General features: G+C 48.6%; 3 protein-coding genes across 8 annotated transcripts; 1 reads left to right on the forward strand and 2 right to left on the reverse strand.

Annotated features, from left to right (window-relative positions):
- Nucleotides 1-1,240: 1,240 nt before the first annotated feature.
- Nucleotides 1,241-4,268, reverse strand: Lrrn4cl (LRRN4 C-terminal like). Its single transcript, XM_005063866.4, has 2 exons — nt 3,782-4,268; nt 1,241-3,099 (listed from the first exon to the last, which is right to left on the reverse strand). Exons 1-2 carry the CDS (start codon nt 3,822-3,824, stop codon nt 2,381-2,383), a joined length of 762 nt encoding a protein of 253 aa, XP_005063923.2. The 5' UTR covers nt 3,825-4,268; the 3' UTR covers nt 1,241-2,380.
- A 1,616-nt stretch (nt 4,269-5,884) lies between these two features.
- On the reverse strand, nt 5,885-17,965 carry Bscl2 (BSCL2 lipid droplet biogenesis associated, seipin). Of its 5 annotated transcripts, XM_040748039.1 has the most exons (13): nt 17,703-17,959; nt 15,879-16,092; nt 15,376-15,663; nt 14,108-14,424; nt 12,731-12,812; nt 8,988-9,131; nt 8,207-8,341; nt 7,967-8,064; nt 6,822-6,963; nt 6,625-6,691; nt 6,384-6,452; nt 6,216-6,296; nt 5,885-6,117 (listed from the first exon to the last, which is right to left on the reverse strand). In XM_040748039.1, the coding sequence occupies exons 4-13, from the start codon at nt 14,317-14,319 to the stop codon at nt 5,969-5,971; spliced, it is 1,179 nt and encodes a 392-aa protein (XP_040603973.1). In that variant the 5' UTR covers nt 14,320-14,424; nt 15,376-15,663; nt 15,879-16,092; nt 17,703-17,959; the 3' UTR covers nt 5,885-5,968. The 5 variants fall into 5 exon arrangements, with proteins under 5 accessions (XP_040603973.1, XP_040603964.1, XP_040603966.1 ...); XM_040748030.1 differs by lacking the exon at nt 15,376-15,663 and having other exon boundaries at nt 17,703-17,961; XM_040748032.1 differs by lacking the exons at nt 6,216-6,296; nt 15,376-15,663 and having other exon boundaries at nt 17,703-17,964.
- Gng3 (G protein subunit gamma 3) lies at nt 15,971-17,757 on the forward strand. Of its 2 annotated transcripts, XM_040748047.1 has the most exons (4): nt 15,971-16,113; nt 16,443-16,664; nt 16,951-17,050; nt 17,316-17,757. In XM_040748047.1, exons 3-4 carry the CDS (start codon nt 16,952-16,954, stop codon nt 17,442-17,444), a joined length of 228 nt encoding a protein of 75 aa, XP_040603981.1. In that variant the 5' UTR covers nt 15,971-16,113; nt 16,443-16,664; nt 16,951; the 3' UTR covers nt 17,445-17,757. The 2 variants fall into 2 exon arrangements, with proteins under 2 accessions (XP_040603981.1, XP_005063924.1); XM_005063867.4 differs by lacking the exon at nt 15,971-16,113 and having other exon boundaries at nt 16,131-16,664.
- Nucleotides 17,966-22,201: the final 4,236 nt, after the last annotated feature.

The following is a 22,201-nucleotide window of genomic DNA, read 5'->3' on the forward strand; positions in this document are numbered from 1 at the left end:
AGACCAGGCTGGTCTTGAACTCACAGAGATCCACCTGCCTCTGCCTCTCGAGTTCTGGGATTAAAAGTGTGCATCTCCACTGCCCAGCTTGAACAATGATACTTTTAATGAGAATTACTAAAAAACAAAACAAAAGAACTGAGCAAGTAACTCATTCTTGTGACAGAGCCTCACTGGCGCCCCCTGCCCGGCCTGGAGCTCCCTATACAGCCTAAATTGTCTGGAACTCACAGAGAATCCTATTGCCTCTGCTTGCAGAATGCTGAGATTCAAGGCTCATACAACCACATTTAGCTTCAAGGTTGCCTTTTGATTGTTTCCTAGGTTCCCTCTATCAGTTTACTGAGACCTTGGGTAATAACAGCTTTGTTCTAACACTAGAATAATTCAGCTCAGCATAGCTACTGCCCTGGAACAGTGTGCACATGGAGATTAACTCCATGGCCTTGCTGGGAATATAGATAGCTCAGAGGTAGAATGCATGCCTACCATTTCCAGGGCTCTGGATTCAACTCCAACACCTCAAAGAGTTATCAGATTAGTAAAAGTGAGGTTTATACTGTGTAACAATTTGTAACAAACTTTTCTACATCCACATAATTTAAAAAATAAATGGGGAGAGGGATAAAAAAATAAATCCAGGGGCTTTTGAGATGGCCCAGCAGGTAAAGGAGCTTGCTGCCAAGGTTTACAACCTGAGTTTAAGCCCTGGAACCCACATTCCAGGGAGGAATGCAGGAGTACAGAAACAACCCCTGAAAGTTGTCCTCTGCCCTCCACATATGTGCCATGCATTCAAAACCTTTATAGAAGCTTAAGAATTGTAAGTAATAAATACATTTCGAAGTTGGCATGTGTACTCAGAAGGCTGAGGCAGGAGGATTATCACAAATTCAAAGCCATGGTGTATTATGTGGAAGGTAGCAGATTGGTCAACCTTATTTTATGAGACAGACTCAAACATCAAAACAGCCAGGTGTGTCTTTAATCTCAGCACTCAGGAGACAGAGGCAGGAAGCTCTCTGTGAGTTTCAAGCCTACTGGGTCTACAGAGGGAGTTTTAGCACAGCAAGGGCTACACAGTGAGAGCCTGTCTCAAATAAACACAAACCGAAAGGATATATATATATATATACATACATACACACACACATATATATATTTGAAAAATACACTTGATCTTAGCCAGGAGGCTGAGAAGTGATGAAATTAAACATGATCATGAAAACTGAAAATACAATGCTTTTAATTTGCCTTTAATGTTATTACAGCGGATAAACAGTTACACACACTTGGGGAGTCATTGGTATAAACTGTTAATAACTAATAAAAAACGATAACTTGTGTAGGCTGCAGCTTAGGCCTTCTGTCTCCTCCAGCTCATGCTGATCCTTAATTCTCAGTTCTCCCAGACACAGTTGAACTCTGAACAGGCTCATCCTTAGCAAACAAAAGGTAGGAGAAGGCAGAGCTCCAGTCTCAACTCCTACTCAAGGAAGGAAGCTTATTCTCAGAATATATGTGGTAGGCACTCACAGCTGCAGAGCAGCTTTGAGAAAGTATGACTTGTATTGGCAAAGTCCAGCCAACAGGAAGAACCTGACCTGCTGCTTGCCATGGAAGGCTTATGAACTATGGACAGTTAACATTTTTAAATTTATTTTTATTTTATGTGTATGAGTGTTTTGCATATATATAAATGTATGCATGTATGTGAGTGCCTATGTTGGCAGAGGTCAGGAGTAGACATTGGGTCCCCTGGAAATGGAGTTACAGATGATTGTGAGCTGCTATGTGAGTGCTGGGAATAGAACTCTGGTCCTCTGGAAAAGGCTAGTGCTCTTGACTACTAAACCATCTCTCTCCCCAGGCCCCTGATGTTAGTTTTTGCTTTTGTTTTATTTTATTCTAGTGACAGTCTCAGTATATAATCTGGGTAGACTTGGAATTTTCTATGTAGTTCAAGCTGCCCTGGACTCAGAGATCTGCCTGTCTCTCCTTCCAGAGTGCTGGGATTAGAAATGTAGACCACCATGCAGGGCCTTAAATAGCTCCGTTTTAACTGCCTATGTATAAGTACCTATGTGATATATGCTATTTTACCCCCGCAAGCACGTAAAGCTTAAAACATTTACATCTGACCCCCAAGAAATAATTGCTACTCCTTCCTAGCCCTCAGGGGGAAATAGTGATGAGTTAGTTAGGGACTAAACAAGCTCTCAGGCTCTCAGTTCCATGGCCAATTGCCTGGTTCTGCTCTGGCTTGGCTCTACCGCTGGTGCTAGGTGGCAGCAGGCCCCATACTCCTCCTGGGAGTGGGTTGGGCTCTCCAGATGTGCCTGGAATGCACCAGAGTTGTTTCTAGTCGGTGGGACTCCCATCAGAGAGCTTCTGAAGTTTGGGCTGTACCGTGACGTCGTGGGCAACCACACCGTTCACGAAGGCAGAAATGCCAAACCAGGGCGGCACAGCTCAGCAGAGCCAGAGCTGTGCCCACTCCCATGGCTGCGTAGACCAGGGTGAGCGGTTTAGGCGGCATGATAAGCTTTCGACAAGGCCCAAAGGAAGGGTCAGTCCAGTTGTCAGGACCCTCAACATCTGCTCCAGGAACATGGCTTTCACCAGCGTCGTTAGCAGCCACCACACAAAGCACGTAAGTACCCCCAGGCTTCAGTCCCTTCAGCTCTGCTCTTCGAACTGTTGCGTTGAGGGGGCCACTCTTTTGTGGAGCCCCGTTGCTTTCCCAAAGCAGAAGCCAGTAGTGCTTGACGGGAGAGAAGGGAGCGCACCAGTGGACAACCGCGCAGCCTTCCTCAGCCACAATGTGCACTTCTCCCAGCCGCGGAGGGTCTGGCTGGCGATCTTCCCTGGAGAGCCCTGGGCACAAACAGGCTACTGGCCCAGCCTTCTGCAGCTCCCTGCAGGGCACCTGCAGGTGGCGGCAACGGTCATAGTCGCAAGGCACAGCCAAGGAAGGTGTGGCTACCGCCTCATCGTCATCTTCCTCATAGTCTTGGGGGGTCAAGACCTGAGCCTTAGAAACCAAGGAGGTGGTCATAGCCACAAGCCACAGAAGGTAAAGAGAGCCCAACATGGAGCCTGGAAGGGAAGGAGTGAATTGGGTAAATGCTGCCTGCCGTGCCTTCCAGAACAAGACCTCTGGGAAAAGCACAACATAGGATCAATATGGGCAAAGGAAAGAGGTGGGACTGAGGCATGCAGTTATTCGGTCAGCTGATCTGAATGCAGGGTGGGTTTTTTGGGGAGGGGAGGGACTGGTCTGAGGCTGTCTCCAACCCCTGGTCCTCCCGTCTATTTCCTCAAATCACTAGGATTAACAATGTGTGTCACTAGGCCTGATTGTGCTTGGTTTGGGATAAAAATGAAATGCAGCACCACAGATGAGAGACAGATGTTGGGCAGCACCATGCAAAGTGCCCAGAAGCAAGCAGCTGATGGATAAACGAAAGTAAGTGCTGGGGAGAGGAGGAGGGAACAGATTTACTCAGCTCAAGGAAGAAAGGTGCAAAGAACCAGTTGCTGCCCAGAGACCTGACCTATGTAAAACAGTGCTTAGTAAGATACGCATGCACACATGCAGGCACGTGCACGCGTGCACACACACACACACACACTCGCAAAGTCAGGAGACAGAAGAGACAGAATGGCGGGGATAGGCATGGGAGTCCTTATTCTCTATCTGAATTCGTGCAAATGCTATCCAATCAATCCAGGATCCTTCCTGTCCACCCTCTTCCCGGGACCCACAGCAGCCTCTCACCAGTGGGTAGGCCTTGACACAGTGAGAATCTGCCTCCAAACATCTGTGGATATCAGGCGGAAAGGTCCCGTCACAGGCCACTGTCAGGTTGTATCTTCAATTCTATTTTGACTGAGAACTTTTATACCCCTCAACTCTGATGTCACCACCTAGCCCCTGAGTGCCAAGAAAAGGGCTGGTTCCCTCAGAGGCACTGAGTCACGGGGTCAGGGGTAGGGGAAGCCACATGCAGTGCTTTCAGCTGGAGGCCAGGATGCCTGGGTTCTGACAGGAATGAAGTGTGGAGAGCAGCCAGGAACTGAGAATCCAAAGGCTGCAGTCATGAGGAGGCAGGGGGAGAATTGCCAAGGGGGAGGGCACCTGGCTGGTATTAGGCAGAAAAACATCTGCGGACAGTATGAGGCCTGAATTACAAAATGCTGTTTTAGTGAAAATCCTACCACGTTCATGGCAGTCATTTCCTGTCTTCTGCCTCCCAATGGACAGAGAAGGGAGGGGTACAAAGGCCAGAGTGATGTATCGCTCTCCAGACCCGCCCTACACTGTCCCCTCCCTTGGGGAGAAGAGAATCACATGGCTAGAGCAGGGAGCCTACTGCTGGCCAGGATACGGTTTCTGCCTAGACTTCTGATGGGAACAGCTGCACTGAGTGTGGTGGTGCAAGCCGGAATTTCTCAGCCCTAGGGACACTGGGGCAGAATGTTAGAAAACAGCCTGTGTTACAGACTATCTCAGAGAACAAACCAAAGTCATAAAACATCTGCATAGGTGGTACAAGCTTATAACTCAGTACTTGGGATGCCACGGCAGGAGAACTGCTGAAAGTTTGAGGCCAGCCTCCAAGAATCTGTTTCAAAATATATAAAAAGGAAAGAAACCAGGCCAGGTAGTGGTGGCACATGCTTTAATCCCAGCACTCCAGAGGCAGGCTCTGTGAGTTCAAGTCCAGCCTGGTATACAGAACTAGTTCCAGGACAGCCAAGGTTACACAGAGAAACTCTGTTTCAAAAAGCAAAACAAAAAGACAAACGAGAGAGAGAGAGAGAGAGAGAGAGAGAGAGAGAGAGAGAGAGAGAGAGAGAGAGAGAGAGAGAAGACAGAGAGGGCTGAAACAACATTCCTGTCTTAGTAGCTGGGGTATAGGTGCTTATCATTTACTGACTTAGTACCACGAAAATTTATTGAGTATAATTGGGGATATTAGATCATAAACTAAATAAATCTTCTTCGAGTGTGTGATGCTCTTAGATTGTCCTGTGAAAGAAAGCAATACAGGGGCTAGAGAGATGCTCAGTGGTTAAGAGCACAGGCTATTTTTCCAGGAAGATCTACATTCAAATCCTACCACCGACATGGTGTCTATGCTGGCTGGTCTTAAGGCAACTTGACACACAAGCTAATTATCTGAGAGGAGGGAACCTGAACTGAGAAAAAGCCGCCCTAAGATCCCTGTCAGGCATTTTCTTCATTAGTGACTGGTGGGGGGGGGGCCCAGTGAGTGGGATCATCACCAGGCTCATGTCCTGGATTCTACAAAACAGCAGGCTGCACAAGACAGATGAAGCCAGCCAGTTAACAGCTCCCCTCCATGGCCTCTGCATTAGCAGGGATAGAAGTGTAAGCTGCCGGGCACTGGTGGTGCACGCCTTTAATCCCAGCACTCAGGAGGCAGAAGCAAGTGGATCTCTGTTGATTTTGAGGCCAGCCTGGTCTACAGAGTGAATTTTCGAATAGCCAGGGCTACACAGACAGATCCTATTTTGGAAAACCAAAAACAAATAATAAGAAATGGATGCTCAGGGCTGGAACGATGGCTTAGTGGTTAAGAGAGTGTCCTAGTCTTACAGAAGACCTGGGTTTAGCTCCCAGACTCAACATGGTGGCCCACAACTGTGTGTATCTCCAGTTACATGGAATCTGACATCCGGTCTGACCTTGGGCCCTGCACACATGTAGTGCACATATAGTTTATGTAGGTTCATTCACACACATACACACAAACCAAAACAAAATCTTGCATGAGCCACTTTTGACTCCCCAGACCCTGTATGGTGGAAGGAGAGAACTGACCCTGAAATTTGTCCTCTGACCGTCACAAAAGCACCTGGCACAAAATAGTTTATTAAAGGGAACAACAAAGGGAGAAGGGTCAGATGGGAAAGTGCTGGAATGTAAGGAATCTTCTGTTCAGGAACTGGAGCATGTTGGACGCTGCCTGATGGTGCCCAGAGAAGGCTCACGGCTACCCAGCGTCTCCGGGGCAAGGGCAGAGATAGAGGCAGAAGTAGGCAGGTTGGCCTCTGTTAGCAAAGCTGCATCTTCCCAGGAGCCTGAACCTGAGCCAGGAAAGGGCCAAACACAATTGCCAATGAGACAGGTTAACAGGGATGGGGTGGCACCCCCCACACTTCACTCCATTATACGGTGCCCTCACCATCACTAGCCTCCCGCTCTTGCTCCGCCTCTCCAATCAGGGGCTTCCCTGGTGGTTTCTCTTCCTCAGACAGCTGGCCCTCTTCAGCCAAAAGGGGAACAGAGGTGTGACATTTAAGCACTCAAGGGAAGTGCTGTGGTGGAGCCAGGAAGAGGGACTGCATCCTACCTGTTCCTGAAGGATCTTCCGGGCTCTCAGCATCCTCTGTCATGTCTGACTGCTTCGTAGACTCCTGGCCTGCAGGTCCGGTAAAAGAGGACAGCAAGGCTCAGCGGTTGTGCTTGGCTTGCACAACTCTACCTCCTTCAGCCTTTCCTTACACTCTCAGCTTCAGGGTCGCCTATACCCTATACTGGAGGCAGGCAGTCCCTCTAACCCAGCCAAACTATCTCTCAACCAACCCCTTTACCTGGCTGATGGCGAGAGATCCGATGCTGGGCACCGTGTCTCGAGCTATCCCTTTGTCGGATATTAACCTGTGGAGGAGTAGCCACCAAGCAGTGAAGCCAGCCTCCCCTGTGCAGGAACCATGCCCCACTCCTAACATGCCCCTGACCCCAGCAAGGACCCCCAAGGAAGAAAAGTAGGGTCTCTGCCCCTGCGGACCTGCAAAGAGAAGCGGTGTTGGGGCCAGATGCCCCCCCACACCCACTGCATATAGCTGAAGAGCACGATGACGCTGAGGAATGTGAAGTTGCTGGCGACACCCACAAAGGCGCAGGTCATAGGGAAGTTGTACAGCAGGTACCTGAGGCGGGAAACAGGGCCAGGAAGGGCGTAGCAGTCACTAGACAGCACTAACCTCTATCCCTGCAGAAATATTTGTAGGACAACTTGAGTGAGCACTAACCTCTATCCCTGCAGAAATATTTGTAGGACAACTTGAGTGAGCACTAACCTCTATCCCTGCAGAAATATTTGTAGGACAACTTGAGTGAGCACTAACCTCTATCCCTGCAGAAATATTTGTAGGACAACTTGAGTGAGCACTAACCTCTATCCCTGCAGAAATATTTGTAGGACAACTTGAGTGAGCACTAACCTCTATCCCTGCAGTGTGCAGTTAGATTACTTTTTTTTTTTAAATTAGGGCCGGGTGGGTGGGTGGGTGGTGATGTATGTGGATTTTACTATGTTGCCTGAGTAGCAGGGACTAGACACAGAGCACTGCACCTGGCTCATAGAATCTTTTTATTTTCTTTTCATTATTTATGTTGAGAGTCTTGCTTTGTAGTGCAAGATTTCTTGCCTTCAGCCTCCTAGTGCTGTAATGACAGGGTGTGTCATATGGGATATTAAAAAAAGGGGCTGGAGAGTTGGTTCAGTGGTTAGGAGGACTTGCTGTCCTTGGAAAGGATCCAGGTTCAATTCCCAGTACCCACGTGGAAGCTCCCACCTCCTCAGCCACCAGGCACACATGTGGTACACATACATACATACATGCAGGCAAAACACTCATCACAAAACAAACTTTAAAAAATTTTGTTTCTGAAACAGGGTTTCTCTGTGTAGCCCTGGCTGTCTCCAACTCACAGAGATCCACCTGCCTCTGCCTCCCAAATGCTGGGATTAAAGGTGTGTGCCACCACTGGCCTACTAAGAAGCTCTTTTGAAAGCTGATACACATTGTCAAACTAGGGTGGAGAGAGCCTCTGGCTTCTGTCAAACATGATGTCATCTCTGCCTGGAACTCTCTTCATTGTGGGGCAGGTTGCAGGAAAGCCGCCGGATTTCCTCCCGTGGTTTCTCACCTGAGCCCAGTGAAGTGGGCATGAATGCGGAGGGAAGCTCCGTACAGCTGGACGCGCTTGCTGTGGATCTCGATAACCGCTCCAGTTGTTGGCACATACTGCATGGGGGGGGAGAGGGCACGGTCTGCTCTTCTCCCTACCTCCAGCCTGTGTGGCTATTGCAGCCGGCTGCCCATGGGCTTCTCAGGTACAATCTTGGGCCAAATGGAGGATTATCTCCTATCCCACCACCCCACTTACCGAATTCTCCCTATAGTCGGAGTAGAGTTCTACCTCCAGGAGCTGCTTCTGCTCAGCAAAGCCAAAGAGCAGGAGGCTGGAGAACACCAGTGTGTCAAGTATCTGGAGCAGCTGGGATCGGTAATGCAGCATCACCTGACGGCCATAAAGGAAAGTTGGAGACAGGTGTTTTCTCCAGTCTGCCCCATGCTTGAGCAGTCCATGTAAGCAGCTGGGGCCCCTGCTCCTTTACCTTCCCTTCCTAACTCCCAGCCCTCCCAACCATTCCATCTATTTCAGTAACGTCTCCCTACTACCCTCATTTCTCCATTCTAATACATCCAAGTGCCCTTCTCTAAAACACCTGCCTCAGGTAAGCAGTCTGCTCTCATGTGCACCCCCCAGTCTGTAGTCTGGTTTAGGATCCATGTACCAATACACCCCTGAAGCTGCCCTCGAATGCAGATATTCATAATGTGATTTTAAATGGGGTCCAGTGCTGAATGTGTGTCCACCACATGCTAATAAGAACCCTGCATTTCTTTCCTAGTCTAAGAGGAAGGTCATCATAAAACTCTAGCAATCAAAGCTATTATGTTTCTGGTGTCTACTTGTTCTGAGAACAGTTGAACTCTTCAGACTTCTCTAGTTGTTTGGCCAATGTCTGGCCTGTTAATCGGGTTCTTCTTGTCCTGGCTGGGGCCTGATCTTGAGACAAGGAGGTCTTCTCCTGAAGCACTGGCCATGCCTGCTGACTGTCCCACCACTGTGCACCACTTCCTGGTTGTCCTCACGCACTTACCGAGCGGGAAGATGTAGAGATGACTCGGCCACCTCGGGTATAGCATGAAACAGTGACTAAGAACATGCCCAAATCTTGATTCACAGGGGATTCTGGCATTTCAAGCTCTAGGGTGACTCGATATGGTTGTCCGTACATCAGCACCTGCCCAAGATAACAACACCCATCTTCTTTAAAAAAATTTGTAGTGTTTCGAGACAGGATGTCACTCTGTAGCTCTGCCTGGCCTGGAACTCACTCTGTAGATCAGGTTGGCCTCAAATTCAGAGATTTGACTGCCTCTGCCTCCCCAGTGCTAGGAGAAAAGGTGTGTACCACGATGCCTGGCTTGTTTGTTTTTTTCTTCTCTTGAGACAGGGTTTCTCTGTATAGCCTTAGCTGTCCTGGAACTCACTCTGTAGACCAGGCTGGTCTTGAACTCACAAGAGCTCCACCTGCCTCTGCCTCCCAAGAGCTGGGAATAAATGGGTGTGTTACCATTGCACAGCTGGGAGCCCTGTTTTAAGACAGGGCCTTGCTATGTATCTTTGGCTGGCTTAGCACTTACCATATAGCCTCAAATTCATGGAACTTCTCCTGCCTCAGCCTCTGGTGCTAAAATTTTGAGCATGAACCACCACACTCAGCCAGTTAGCTCCTACGTCTGAGTCAGAGTACTCCATTGTTCGGAAAAGATCCCTGTTGCATTTCTTTTACAAAAGTGAACAGTCACATTGCCAACTGGGCCGTCTGTGACTCAGGCCTGTGTGCTGCTGGAGCTGTCCCCCTGGGCCCAGCCTGCCCTCACTAATTAAGCAAGTGCTGCTCTGCCTCCCTAGCCAGCTCTTACACAATCACTATAGTGGCAGATCATCTTATCCAGAGTAATTTAATTAAAAACATTAAATTTATCTGTGTGTACAACACTGAATCCATCCATATACCTATCTATCTATTTATTTATTTTCAGAGACAGGGGTTCTCTGTGGCTTTGTAGGCTGTCCTGGAACTAGCTCTTGTAGACCAGGCTGGTCTTGAACTCACAGATATTTGCCTGCCTCTGCCTCCCGAGTGCTGGGACTAAAGTGCCCGCCTGGCACAATACTGAATTTATTAAAAATGATACAATTCCTGGCATGGCAGTGCATGTATTTCATCCCAGAATTCTGGAGGCTAGAGGCAGGTGGGTCTTTATGAATTCAAGGTCAGCCTGATCTACATAGCAAGTTCTAGGCTATCCAAGGCTACATGGTGAAACTCCATCTCAAAGTAAACAAATAAAAAAGAGTGATAAAACTGCATATCTTAAGAGGTAAACTATATATTATATAAATTACAGAGGTAAACTGTATATTATATAATTTTTTTTCTCAATAATCCTCTTAAGAAAAGCAACTAGAAGCTGTCCCCCCGGGCGGTGGTGGTGCACGCCTTTGATCCCAACACTCGGGAGGCAGAGGCAGGCGGATCTCTGTGAGTTCGAGGCCAGCCTGGTCTACAGAGCTAGTTCCAGGACAGCCTCCAAAACAATACAGAGAAACCCTGTCTCAAAAAACCAAAAAAAAAAAAAAAAAAGAAAAGAAAAAAGAAAAAAAGAAAAAAATATATCCAGTCTTGGCATTGTGTTACACACTTACTTATAATCCCAGCACTTAGGAGGAAAAGGCAACTTTGAGATCCCCGGCTTCCAGGCTGGACTGGTACTGTAGGCCTTTAATTCCAGCATGTGGGAGGCTGTGACAGGGTGATCACAACTCCCAGGCTAACCATTTTTTGTTTGTTTCCAACGTAGTCCAGGCTAACCTTCTTGCCTCTACCTCTCTAGTATGGGCTCCTTTCTGTGTGTGTGTGACAGCCTATCAGTATGGACTGGCCTGGAACTACCTTGCCCAGGAGACATCCTCTGGCAGGCAGTGGTAGTACACACCTTTTGTTCCAGTACTTGGGAGACAGAGGCAGGTGGATCTGCAGAGTTCCAGGACAGCCAGGGATACACAGTGAAACCATGTCTCAGGAAACAAACAAAAAACACCCTCTGACGTCAACTCAAAATATTTGTGATTACAGATGTGCGCCACTGTACAAGAACTGACACCCTATCATAAAGTCAATTTATTCTTAAATACCACTTCTACAAGTAACTTTCTTTTTTTTTGGTTTTTCTTTTCTTTTCTTTTCTTTTTTTTTTTTTTTTTTTTTGGTTTTTCGAGACAGGGTTTCTCTGTGGCTTTGGAGGCTGTCCTGGAACTCACTTGGTAGTCCAGGCTGGTCTCGAACTCACAGAGATCCTCCTGCCTCTGCCTCCCGAGTGCTGGGATTAAAGGCGTGCACCACCAACGCCCGGCTTTTTTTGGTTTTTCGAGACAGGGTTTCTTTGTTTTGGAGGCTGTCCTGGAACTCGCTCTATAGACCACGTTGGCCTTGTACTCAGAGATCCACCTGCCTCTGCCTCCCAGTGCTAGGATTAAAGGCATGCACCACCAGTGCCTGGTTTAAAAGTAACTTTCAAGTTGACAACTAAAAAAACTCAAGCAGTCAAAACTGACACCGAGCCGGGAGTGCTGGTGCACACCTTTAAGGCAGAAAACAGGTGGATCTCTGTGAGTTGAAGGTCAGCCTGGTCCATAAACTGAGTTCCAGGACAGCCAGAACTGTTACAGAGAGAAACCCTGTCTCAAAAAAACAACCAACTAAACAAACAGACAAACAAACAAAAAGCGAAAAACAAAAACCGATCGTCCAGGTCCTTTAAGCTTGGAATCCTATCCATAGCCTGCCAAGTAGAGAAGGCTGTCTCCGTGTACACTTGTCACAGTTCCTAGGTTTGTTGCAGTCACACTGGCATCTGGTTAGTCCTCTGGCTTAGTACCTTTTGTGACAACAGGTAACACACACTTGTTAACCATCTTCACATTTTCATATATTTATTTACTTGATTTTTTGAGACAGGGTTTCTCTGTGTAGCATTGGATCCTATCCTGGAACTAGCTCTTGTAGATCAGCCTGGATTTTACTCACAAAGATTGCCTGCCTCTGCCTCCAGAATCCTAGTATTAAAGGTGTGTGCCAACCACTGCAATGCTGATCTTTTATTTATTTATTTTTCCAAGATAGGTTTGTGTGTGTGTGTGTATAAAACCTTGTAGCTTTTTTTTTTAAACAAATAGCAGGGTCTCACTATGTAACTCTGACTAGTATGGAATTCACAGTGTATTATTATCAGGCTGGCCTCTGTTTCAGAAGTGCTAGAATGAAAGTCATGGACCACTACACCTGGCCTGGCCTTACACATTAGCTTCCAATTACTTGAGGGGATGTCATGCTGTTCCTACTAGCTGATTTGTTCACTTGGGCCTAAAACAAAGACTTTATCCAGGAGCTATGACTCAAGTAATGAGTGCAAGGTAGAATCACTCTTAAGGCCTGTTGCACACATAAGTATTTGGATTTTAATGTGATACTGGAGATTGAATTCAGAGCCTCATACATATGAGGCAAGTACTCTGCCAACTGTGACACCCCCCACCCCCAATTTCTTTTTTGGGAGGAAATAGGGTCTGGCTATGCAGGCCAAGCTGGTCTCAAATTTGGAATTAACCTTGCCTTTCCCCCCTAGTGCTGGGATTACAGGTATGTGTCACAGTGATTTTCTTTTCAAGCTCCGCTTGCTTCAGAACCTTCCTTTTACATCTGTTGCTCAGTCTCTGCTCTCCACATCTTTCTCATGTCATCAAAGCTTTCCTGGTTCTGGCTCTCATACTCACCCGATCACGTCCACTCTTAGCCAGCGAGACATTGGCAACAGGGAAGGAGCAGAGTGAGGCGGCAGAGGACTCACAGTCTGTCCTAAATGAGAAGGGATGAATGATACTTTGTGAAGTTACAGAGCCTGCTTTGCCTGCCTGCCCACACCTGGTCTCTAGAGCTCCCTCCTGTCATCCATCCTATATTCTCCATTACAGAGAAATGGAGAACAAATGTGGCCAAGAGATTCAAATATCAAAAAAAAGGCTTCCTCCAGGCAGTGGTGGCACACACCTTTAATCCCAGCACTCGGGAGGAGAGGCAGGGTACATCATCAGCTGCAGCCACTAAGAGCACATTCACTATTTTCCCTCTTCAAAGAGCCCTGCTCGCCTCCCATCCTTCTCTCTCCCCTTTTTCCTGTCTCCTGCTGCTCCTGTCTTTGGAGGCCAGTCTCCCTCCTTCCCTCCCCCCCCCCTTTTTTTTGATTTTCGAGGCAGGGTTTCTCTGTGGCTTTGGAAGCTGTCCTGGAACTAGCTCTTGTAGACCAGGCTGGCCTCGAACTCACAGAGATCCGCCTGCCTCTGCCTCCCATGCTGGGATTAAAGGCGTGCTCCACCAACGCCCGGCTGAGTGCTGCATTTCTTAAATTACAACATGTATAAGAATCATGTTCCCTAAATGTTTAAGATCTACCTTAAAAATGAGAGCACATGACTAGGGATTAGGGACAGGGAAACAAAGATGAAACTAAAACTGCTTTCTGTATCTGTTGGGGCACAGAGAGAATCTGGCAGCATGAATACAGTGGGAATGAACTCGGAGGCTAGGCCTGAAGCAGGACTCTAGGAGGTAGTTATCTTGTTCTGTGCAGACCATGGTGAGTAAGCACAAGTAAACTAAAAGGCAAAGGAGCTATTTCCCAATACCTCCTGAGCTAAAAGCCAGGGGAACTGCTAGATGCCCAAGGGGTTGAGTAGGTTGGAAGCTCTACAGTGGCTTAAAAGGTTTTATGCAACCTATACGGAGCAGACTTTAGCTACTAGATTCTAAAAGTGTCTTTTTAAAAAATTCTTTTGAGACAAGGTCTCAACCTGTAGCCCAGGCTAGCTTGGAACTCATGATAATCCTCCCAATTCAGCCTCCCGAGCGCTGGAATTACAGGTGTGACCAGGCTCTTTTTCTAGGTTTCTAATCAGAATTTTGCAGCACAGGTAGATCTAGAACCCTATGGCCCTGCCAGCCCAGACCTGCTCCAGCCTTGGCTTTTGAGGTGAGAAGTCCTGTTAACACACTGGGGTAAGATTTCATCCTCTATCAATAATGGGACTGGACAGAGTCCTTGAGCCCAGGAGTCCTTGGAGTAATTTTCAACTTCAATGGAGCAGTCTTCTCACCTGTAGTGGAAATACACGGGGCTGAGGTGGCTGACGGTTGGCATGTAGGAGTAGTAGAAAGAGCCATAGAGGAACACAGACACCCAGAGCAACAGGAGGACGGTGCAGAAGAGCACAGCAAACTGCAGCAACAGCCTGCGGGCCCGGCCTGCCAAGACGTGGCCTACTTCCTGGGCCCACAGGAAGGCAGGTACTGGTGGGTCATTGACCATGATGGGGACAGCAGAGGATCTAGCCCCAGCTTCAGGCTTTGAATTCCTGCCTGGTCTTCCACAGGGACGATACCCTTGGCCATGGGATAGGGTGGCTGGAGGTTCCTGCAGAAAGAGGAGGGGGAAAAAAATAGCTATTTTTAGCCGGGCGTTGGTGGCGCACGCCTTTGATCCCAGCACTCGGGAGGCAGAGGCAGACGGATCTCTGTGAGTTCGAGGCCAGCCTGGTCTACAGAGCGAGTTCCAGGACAGCCTCCAAAGCCACAGAGCTGTCTCAAAAAAAAAAAAAAAAAAAAAAGCTATTTTTCCCCCCCAGGGAGTTGAGACAATAGAAAACAAAACAAAACAAAAGACAACTCATTAAACTGGCTTTGAGGAACTGGAGAGACAGGACAGTCATTGTTTCACATGCATTTTCTCTTCCAAGTACTCCTTCACCTTCCTCCACTGAGTTTCCTTCAGTCCCCGGAGCTCGCGAAAAACCTCCAATACACTCACAGCATTATTCTTACACAGAACGAGAACCTTAAAACTCTACCAAAGCACAGATGACATGGAACTTGAATGCCAGGAATTGCAAGATGAGTGACTTGCCTAGGGTGGAACAGCCTCCGGAGTTTCTCCCCCTCCGCCTGGACCTGTGCTCGCTCACCGAGGGTGTGATCCCTACCCCGCCCTGCGGCCCAACTGCGGAGCGACGCTGACAGGGCGCCCACCGCTGCGGGAACGCGGTGGACACCGCCGGCCACCACAGCGAGGCAGGTGGCCGACTCACCAGTCTCAGGCTGCCCAAGCAACCTAGAGAAGGGAGTTCCGGCGGCCGAGAAAGCCCCGCCCCTTCTGTCAGTCGCCAGTTAAGCGCAGGGAAGGGCTCGTGCAGGGGCGGGGCCCTTGCGCAGGGGCGGGGCCTGTGAGCCGCCCAGCTCCCACTGTCCCAGCCAGATCATTACACTCCAGTTCGGCGACCAAAGGACAACGCGCTCCCCCTCCGGACCCCACTCAGCAGTGTCCCTTGGTCCTCCTCTCAAGGCCCTCGCCGAAACCTTCAACACATGCCTTTTCACCCCAGAAAGGGATCCAGTGTGGGCGGGGTGGAGGTGGCGAAATGGGTATTTTTATTCAGCATCGCTCCTTGAGCCTGTAGGCATCCAAGGGGAGTGGAGGGGAAGGGACTCGTTCGCCCTGAGAAGCTTGCACCCTGCCAGAACCCGAATCTTGTGTGTTGCGCAGATGGCTTGCTGTCCTGTCCGCGGGCTGGTCAAGCGTGGGGCCTTTCAGTCTCCAGTTTTTATGCTGCATGATCGACCTTCTGTGACCCGCGTGACGCAGTCAACTTCAGAATCCCTACAAAAATGAGACTAGGTCTCTGAAGGTGGCATCTTGTAGACTATGTCCTCCAGGAGGTCTTTTTCAATAGTAGTAAGCAGTCTACTCAACTTAGGCGAAAAATTTCTAGTCAATTCCCTACCTCCCCAACCCCACCGCCTGGCGCCCTACTCCCCACTCCGAGCAGCCCACCTGCGTTAATAGTGTTCGCACGAGCTCCCGTGCGCCCTTACCTCCTCTTTATCTGATCCTTTCTTGATCTGGTCTTTGCAAGTCTGTTTCCCCCCAGCTTCTCTTCTTTGCTGTATCATTTCTTTAGATATCTTCCTGATGGTCACCCCTGCTGCCCCTGGGTCTCCCCTCTCCAGACTAGGAAGTGGTGATCCAGAAGCTGATCACCTGGAGAGCATCACACTGTCCTGGATCTGCAGAATGGAGGGAGGGTCCCTGAAAGAAACGAAGATTCAGGTGCTGAGTGCTGTGTCAGGGTGTGTGTGAGGGGGCGGGCAGCAGCCCAGCTGATGTCAGATTTTCAAATGAGCAGGGTCTCCCACAGCGGGTACCGACTCTACTGCAGGGGCTGTGGCAGGCAGACCACCCCACTTAAGGAGGGGCGCCTGCTTCCTTCCTCGGGTCCTTTGGGGAGGACTTCTACAATGGGCAGGGGCAGGTAGTGAGACAGTAACAGTGGGGGTGTGCACAGGGGATGCAAAGAGCAGCCAGACCTCCCCCACTGGCCGGGCAGTTGGTACGCTCCAGAGTCTGAGCGGCTCCTTCTAGCATCCTTCATCCTTCAGGTACCAGCCATCTGGACCGTGCCTGAGCTGCAATAGCCGAGACCACCTTTCCAAGGACCTCAGTCTGCGCATCCCTGGTGACCTTCTCTGCATTAGCTGTCACTGCTACAGATATTTTTAGCTGCAAGTCTCCGCAGGGTGGGGCTCTTATCTGAGGCAGGTCTGCCGCCCCCGCCCCACTGACCCTCCATCCCAGGCCGCCGCCGCCTCCTGTCATTTCAGGTGAGTAGAGAGCAGCCTGTTTCTCTCTCATTAGGGCTTATGGGGACAGGTAGCAGATGCGATTTCATCAGGGTGGGGCTCGTTCTGACTGAGGCTTTCACTGCTGGAAACATACTTGGTCACAGACTGTGTATGTCTGGGTGACTGGGACCCAGGGATTTGGAGAGATTTTCATCTCTCCTCCATTCTCCCCACTGAGAAACAGAGATGGGGTGTCCACTGGAGAGTGGAGGTAGTACGCTGAGAGCTTCAGCGGAGAGCACTGAGGTGTCTGCCTTCCCTCCAGGATGAAAGGGGAGACCCCTGTGAACAGCACCATGAGTATTGGCCAAGCACGCAAGATGGTGGAACAGCTTAAGATCGAGGCCAGCTTGTGCCGGATAAAGGTGGGTGCGACCCTGACTCCCATTAGTTCTCCAGGCCTCAGCTGTAGGGTTTCAAACCCCGGAAAAAAGATGCTTCTTTTCTAGACACCCTGAGGTCAGAGGAGGAAACTGGGCATTGTCAGCAAAGCTGTTCCCGAGGACTGTGGGGACGGGGGACGGACTGTCTCAAAGGGCACTAGAAACTAAAAGACAGCCTGTTTGGCGAAGGGAGCTGTAGTCCCTTCAGGAATTCTGGCTAACGTTTCCCCTCTTGGCTGTGCCCCAGGTGTCCAAGGCAGCAGCAGACCTGATGACTTACTGTGATGCCCACGCCTGTGAGGATCCCCTCATCACCCCTGTGCCCACTTCGGAAAACCCCTTCCGGGAGAAGAAGTTCTTCTGTGCTCTCCTCTGAACTTATCTCCCCCTCCGAGACGCGCCCTTAGATAGGAAATTGTAGCAGCTCGTCTACCCTTATCTATCATGAGATTAGCTCAAGCACAAGCCCTCCTTACCCCTACCTACCCCATCTCCTCACCCTGAGGCCAACTGCAAGCATCTTTTACTCCATCCAGAGGGACCCCGCTAACGTGCCAGAATCCTGCCTGATGCCCTCTGTGATCCGTTCAGGCAATGGAGAGGGGGATGCCCGGGTGCTTGTCCTCAGTCTCACCTGGAGCTATTGGAAAGGAAAAGGCATTTGAAGAATAAAGTCATGCAGAGCCTCAGAGGACAGCGCCTGTGTTAGCGTTCTTGGGAAAGAGGATCCTTAGTCGATACACTTGCCATATCCAGGGAACAGGGCCAGTCCAGCGGGTTAGACATTGTAAGGCAGGAGATGGCGGGGTACGAGGCGCGCGAGCGCCCCCAGTGGGAGGTTGTTAAAACGAGCGCTTAGAAGCTGCGAGCATTCGCACAGGCACGCTACGAAAGCAGCGAGAACTACGCAGACCGAAGGGTGGGTTTCCGCGGGCAGAGACAGCAGCCCCGGGTGGAGGTGCCCTGAGGAGCGGAGGGGCGACACAGGGCCACCCGGCGCACGGGACGGCAGCCGCGGCACGCGCTGGCCAAGATGGCAGCTGCCTGTGCGTACCCTCACGGCGGCGCGCGTAAGGTGCCGTACAGCACTGCTCTTAAAATGGCGGCCCCCAGTGTTCCCAACGTGGAAAGATCCCCTACGAGATCTTCTGGTCGTAAAATGGCTGCCCCTGCCCTCTCGAAGTCAGAGTCTGGAACTCGACATTCTTAGGAGCACCGGGGGCCCAAAGAGCACACTGAGGATTTTGCAAAAGAATCTCGATTTTTACATCTTCCCAAGTAGAGGTTCCCTTTGAGGGATTATTTGCAAGAATACAAATACGTGACACAATCCATCTTGGAGTACAGTTCCTTAGTCTCTCCGAGAGCTAAATAAGCAATAAATGTCTTTGTTTTCTTTTGCTGGTTTTCGAGACAGGGTTTTTGTGTGTAGCTCTGTGTACCAGGCTGACTTCAAATTCAGAGATCCTCCTGCCTCTGCCTTGCGAGGGCTGGGATTAAAGTTGTATGCAGGCACCACCCGCCCCAGTTTCCCTGTTGGAGCTTTTTCACTTTCTCCTCAAAATGACTGAAAAGTATCTATTAAGAAGTGGTCGTGAAGCCGGGCGTTGGTGGCGCACGCCTTTAATCCCAGCACTCGGGAGGCAGAGGCAGGCGGATCTCTGTGAGTTCGAGGCCAGCCTGGTCTACAAAGTGAGTTCCAGGACAGCCTCCAAAGCCACAGAGAAACCCTGTCTCGAAAAACAAACAAAAAACCAACAGAACAAAACAAACAACAAAAGAGTACAGCCTGGTGTGCACCTTTATCCTGGCTTGAGATCATACATATCTCCTGAGCAACTGAGCAGGTCTTTAGGAGACCCAGAGTACCTGCCAGAAGCTTGTGTGAAGAATGAACATAGACTATTGCATCCTGGACCACCATTAACAGTCCCAGTTGTCTTTATTCATGGATCATGATCTCCTAACTCCAGGACACATTCTTTCTGTGTAGGAAGGCAATTAGTCCAGTGCATATATGTAACTGGGCTGCCCAGAATGACCTGTATCTTTTGTGGGTTTTGTTGTTAATTGTTTTTCTTTTTTGGTTTTTCGAGACAGGGTTTCTCTGTATTGTTTTGGAGGCTGTCCTGGAACTCACTCTGTAGACCAGGCTGGCCTCGAACTCACAGAGATCCACCTGCCTCTGCCTCCCGAGTGCTGGGATTAAAGGCGTGCGCCACCAACGCCCGGCTGTTATTGTTTTTCGAGACAGGGTTTCTCTGTATTGTTTTAGAGACTGTCCTGGAATTTGATCTGTAGACCAGGCTGGCCTCAAACTCAAGAGATCCACCTGCCTCTGTCTCCAGAGTGCTGGGATTAAAGGCGTGCGCTAATGCATGGCTTGGCCTGTATGTTTTCAGGACAGTCCATCACTCTCAAATCCCATTTTCCCTAAATCTTGTCCTCTCCCAAGATGACAGTGAGAGGAATAAAGAAACCAAAGTAGGGTAGGGATAGTGACAGGCAGATTCCCTGGTGTCCTGACCAAATGGCTGAACAGGTAAAGGTGACTGACTGCAGGCACGATGACCTGAGGTCCATCCCTAGACCCAACAAAGTGGTGGGAAAGAACTCAGAGTTGTTCTTTGACCTCCCGAGTATGCCTGCACACACATACCACAACACTTTCCATATTTTAGAATTTTTATTTCTTAAACTTCAGGAAGGATCCTTGTTAAGATACCTGTGTGTTCACAATGCCTTGTATGCAATAGGTTCTTAATACATAATGAATGGTTTTCTCTATTTGTATACACTTACACTGTACACAGGGTTTAGACTAAAAATCCATTTCTTGCTGTATCAGTGCTGGCAAATACCAGGGTAATAAGAAAATCTAATCAGGTAAGATGTGGCCAAAGGCGCTCAAGATGTAACATTGATAGAATAACTGGCAACTCTCCTTTACCCCCTAAAAACCCAGCTTACTTTCCTACTCAATATCTGTTCAAACCATGGGGCATATCTGGCTGAGTAGAAAACAGGGCTAGCAGTCCTACAGACAAGGTGTGAACTATACCCACTAAAAGTAATTGGGATGGGGCTAGAAGAGATGGTTCAGTGGTTATGAGCAGCTGTTGTTCTACAGAGAACCCAGGTTTAGTTCTCAGCACCCACAGGACGGCTTACAATTGACCTTAACTCTAGTTCAAGAGCATTCAGCACTGTCTTCTTGGTCTGCATGCACCAGGCACACACATGGCATATACACATGTGCAGGCAAAACATGCATAAACATCACTTTCAAAAAAGCAGGCCAAGGGGTAGACCATGTAGTTTTTTTGAGATAGGGTCTTTGTTTGTGATCCTCCTGCCTCCAACTCCCAAGTATCAGGATAACATAGGTATACCACTACATCTGGCTGTTTTTGGTTTGTTTTTTGAAACAAGGGTATTGCTCTATAGCCCAGGCTGATCTGGTATGTAAATGGCTCTGAATTCACAGCAATGCTCCTGCCTTGGACTATCTCGTCTTAGGACAAAAGCAAGTGCTATCATGCCCAGCTGTGCACTAATTATAATGGTTCAGATGGTAGAAGTACCTGCCATTAAGCCTGATGACTTGAGTCCAATCCTTGGGACCTACCTACATGGTGGGATAAAGAACTCCGCCAAATCATCCTGATCTTCACAGATGTCCTGTGGCACATGTGTGCCCCCACATACAAAATTAACAGCTAAAAAAACCCAAAAATCCTAGTGGGATTCGTGTGATTGCAGCCTAGGCTACAATAGGTAATACACTGTTTTAAAAGACCAAAACAAGGGCTGGAGAGATGGCTCAGAGGATAAAAGTTCATTGGCTGTTCTTCTAGAGGTCCTGAATTCAATTCCAGCAACCACATGCTGGTTCACAACCATGTGTAATGAGATACGGTGTCCCCGTCTGGTAGGCATACATGCTGGCAGAACACCGTATATATATATTTTAAAAAGCAAAAAAGTTCCAGTGACACACGTGAGGCAATGAGTTTGACTGCTGTCCGTAGGACATAAACATTAAGCCCTGTCTGTTCAGTACTAGCATTGGGGTGTTTTCGTAACTTTCCTTCTTCAATTTTACTACAAAAATGAAGGTTTTTCTTAGGTAATAATTATTTGTGCATAAACTTAATGGCTTTCATAAATGGAATCTTTCATTTAACTGCAAACAGCCAATTGATTTTAGCAGAGCCCAAGAGTTAAATTTTCTACTCTAATGGCTCTAGATCTTAGTATAAGAGGGACAGAGAGATGGCTCAGTGGTTAGGATTACTTGCAAAGGACTAGGATTCAGTTCTAGTACTCCCATGGAACCGTGAGTTACTCCAGTTCCAGAGGCTCCAATGCCCTTTAATAGCCTCCATAGGCAAACAGGTAATGGGTGGACTTAGATGCAGGCAAACACTCATACACATAAAGAAAATTACAATAGTAAAAAAGGGCTGGGCATTGGTGGCGCATGCCTTTAATCCTAGCACTCGGGAGGCAGAGGCAGGTGGATCCCTGTGAGTTCGAGGCCAGCCTGGTCTACAGAGCGAGTTCCAGGACAGCCTCCAAAGCCATAGAGAAACCCTGTTTCGAAGAAAAAAAAAAAAAAAACCAAAAAACAAAAAAACAAAACAATAGTAAAAAAGGATGTTTCTCTAAGCACACACTAGGTAGACAGATCCCTGCATAGATGGTTCCCAGGTGAAGGCATTATAAAAAAGGGCACAGCAGTCATATAACACAGAAGTTATTCTTGGTTGCACATAGTACATCTTATTAACTACACATTAAAAAGAAAAAAAAAGCCTGGCAGTGGTGACGCACACCTTTTATATCAGTGCTCTGGAGATAGAGACAGGCAGATTTTAATGAGTTCCAGGACAGCCTGGTCTACAAAGAGAGTTCTACGACTAACAGAGTTTTTAAGAAAAAAACAAAAAAAAAAAAAAAAGAAGGGACTGGTAAGACAGCTCTGGGTCTGATCCTTGGAACTTACATAAAGGCAGGATAAAGACTTCACAAAGTTGTCCTCTGACCCCTTGCATGAACCCCTTCCCATCATCAATTCTCTATGCACGTCTGTGCACACACCGACAATTAAAATAGGTGAGTAAGCTGGGT

Source organism: Mesocricetus auratus, unplaced genomic scaffold (assembly GCF_017639785.1).
Source record: "Mesocricetus auratus isolate SY011 unplaced genomic scaffold, BCM_Maur_2.0 Super-Scaffold_4256, whole genome shotgun sequence".
In the NCBI taxonomy this organism is placed as follows: Eukaryota; Metazoa; Chordata; class Mammalia; order Rodentia; family Cricetidae; genus Mesocricetus; species Mesocricetus auratus.

Excerpts from the sequence above, each read along its gene's own strand:
- Lrrn4cl (XM_005063866.4), bottom strand. The coding sequence starts at position 3,824 with ATGTTTGGAGGCAGATTCTCACTGTGTCAAGGCCTACCCACTG. Across the intron at positions 3,100-3,781 it reads GTGTCAAGGCCTACCCACTG|GCTCCATGTTGGGCTCTCTT; the intron begins GTGAGAGGCTGC and ends CTTCCCTTCCAG.
- Bscl2 (XM_040748030.1), bottom strand. The coding sequence starts at position 15,956 with ATGATACAGCAAAGAAGAGAAGCTGGGGGGAAACAGACTTGCAAAGAC. Across the intron at positions 14,425-15,878 it reads AAGGATCAGATAAAGAGGAG|GAACCTCCAGCCACCCTATC; the intron begins GTAAGGGCGCAC and ends CTCTTTCTGCAG. Across the intron at positions 6,118-6,215 it reads AGAGCGGGAGGCTAGTGATG|GTTCAGGCTCCTGGGAAGAT; the intron begins GTGAGGGCACCG and ends TTCCTGGCTCAG.
- Gng3 (XM_040748047.1), top strand. The coding sequence starts at position 16,952 with ATGAAAGGGGAGACCCCTGTGAACAGCACCATGAGTATTGGCCAAGCA. Across the intron at positions 17,051-17,315 it reads CCAGCTTGTGCCGGATAAAG|GTGTCCAAGGCAGCAGCAGA; the intron begins GTGGGTGCGACC and ends GCTGTGCCCCAG.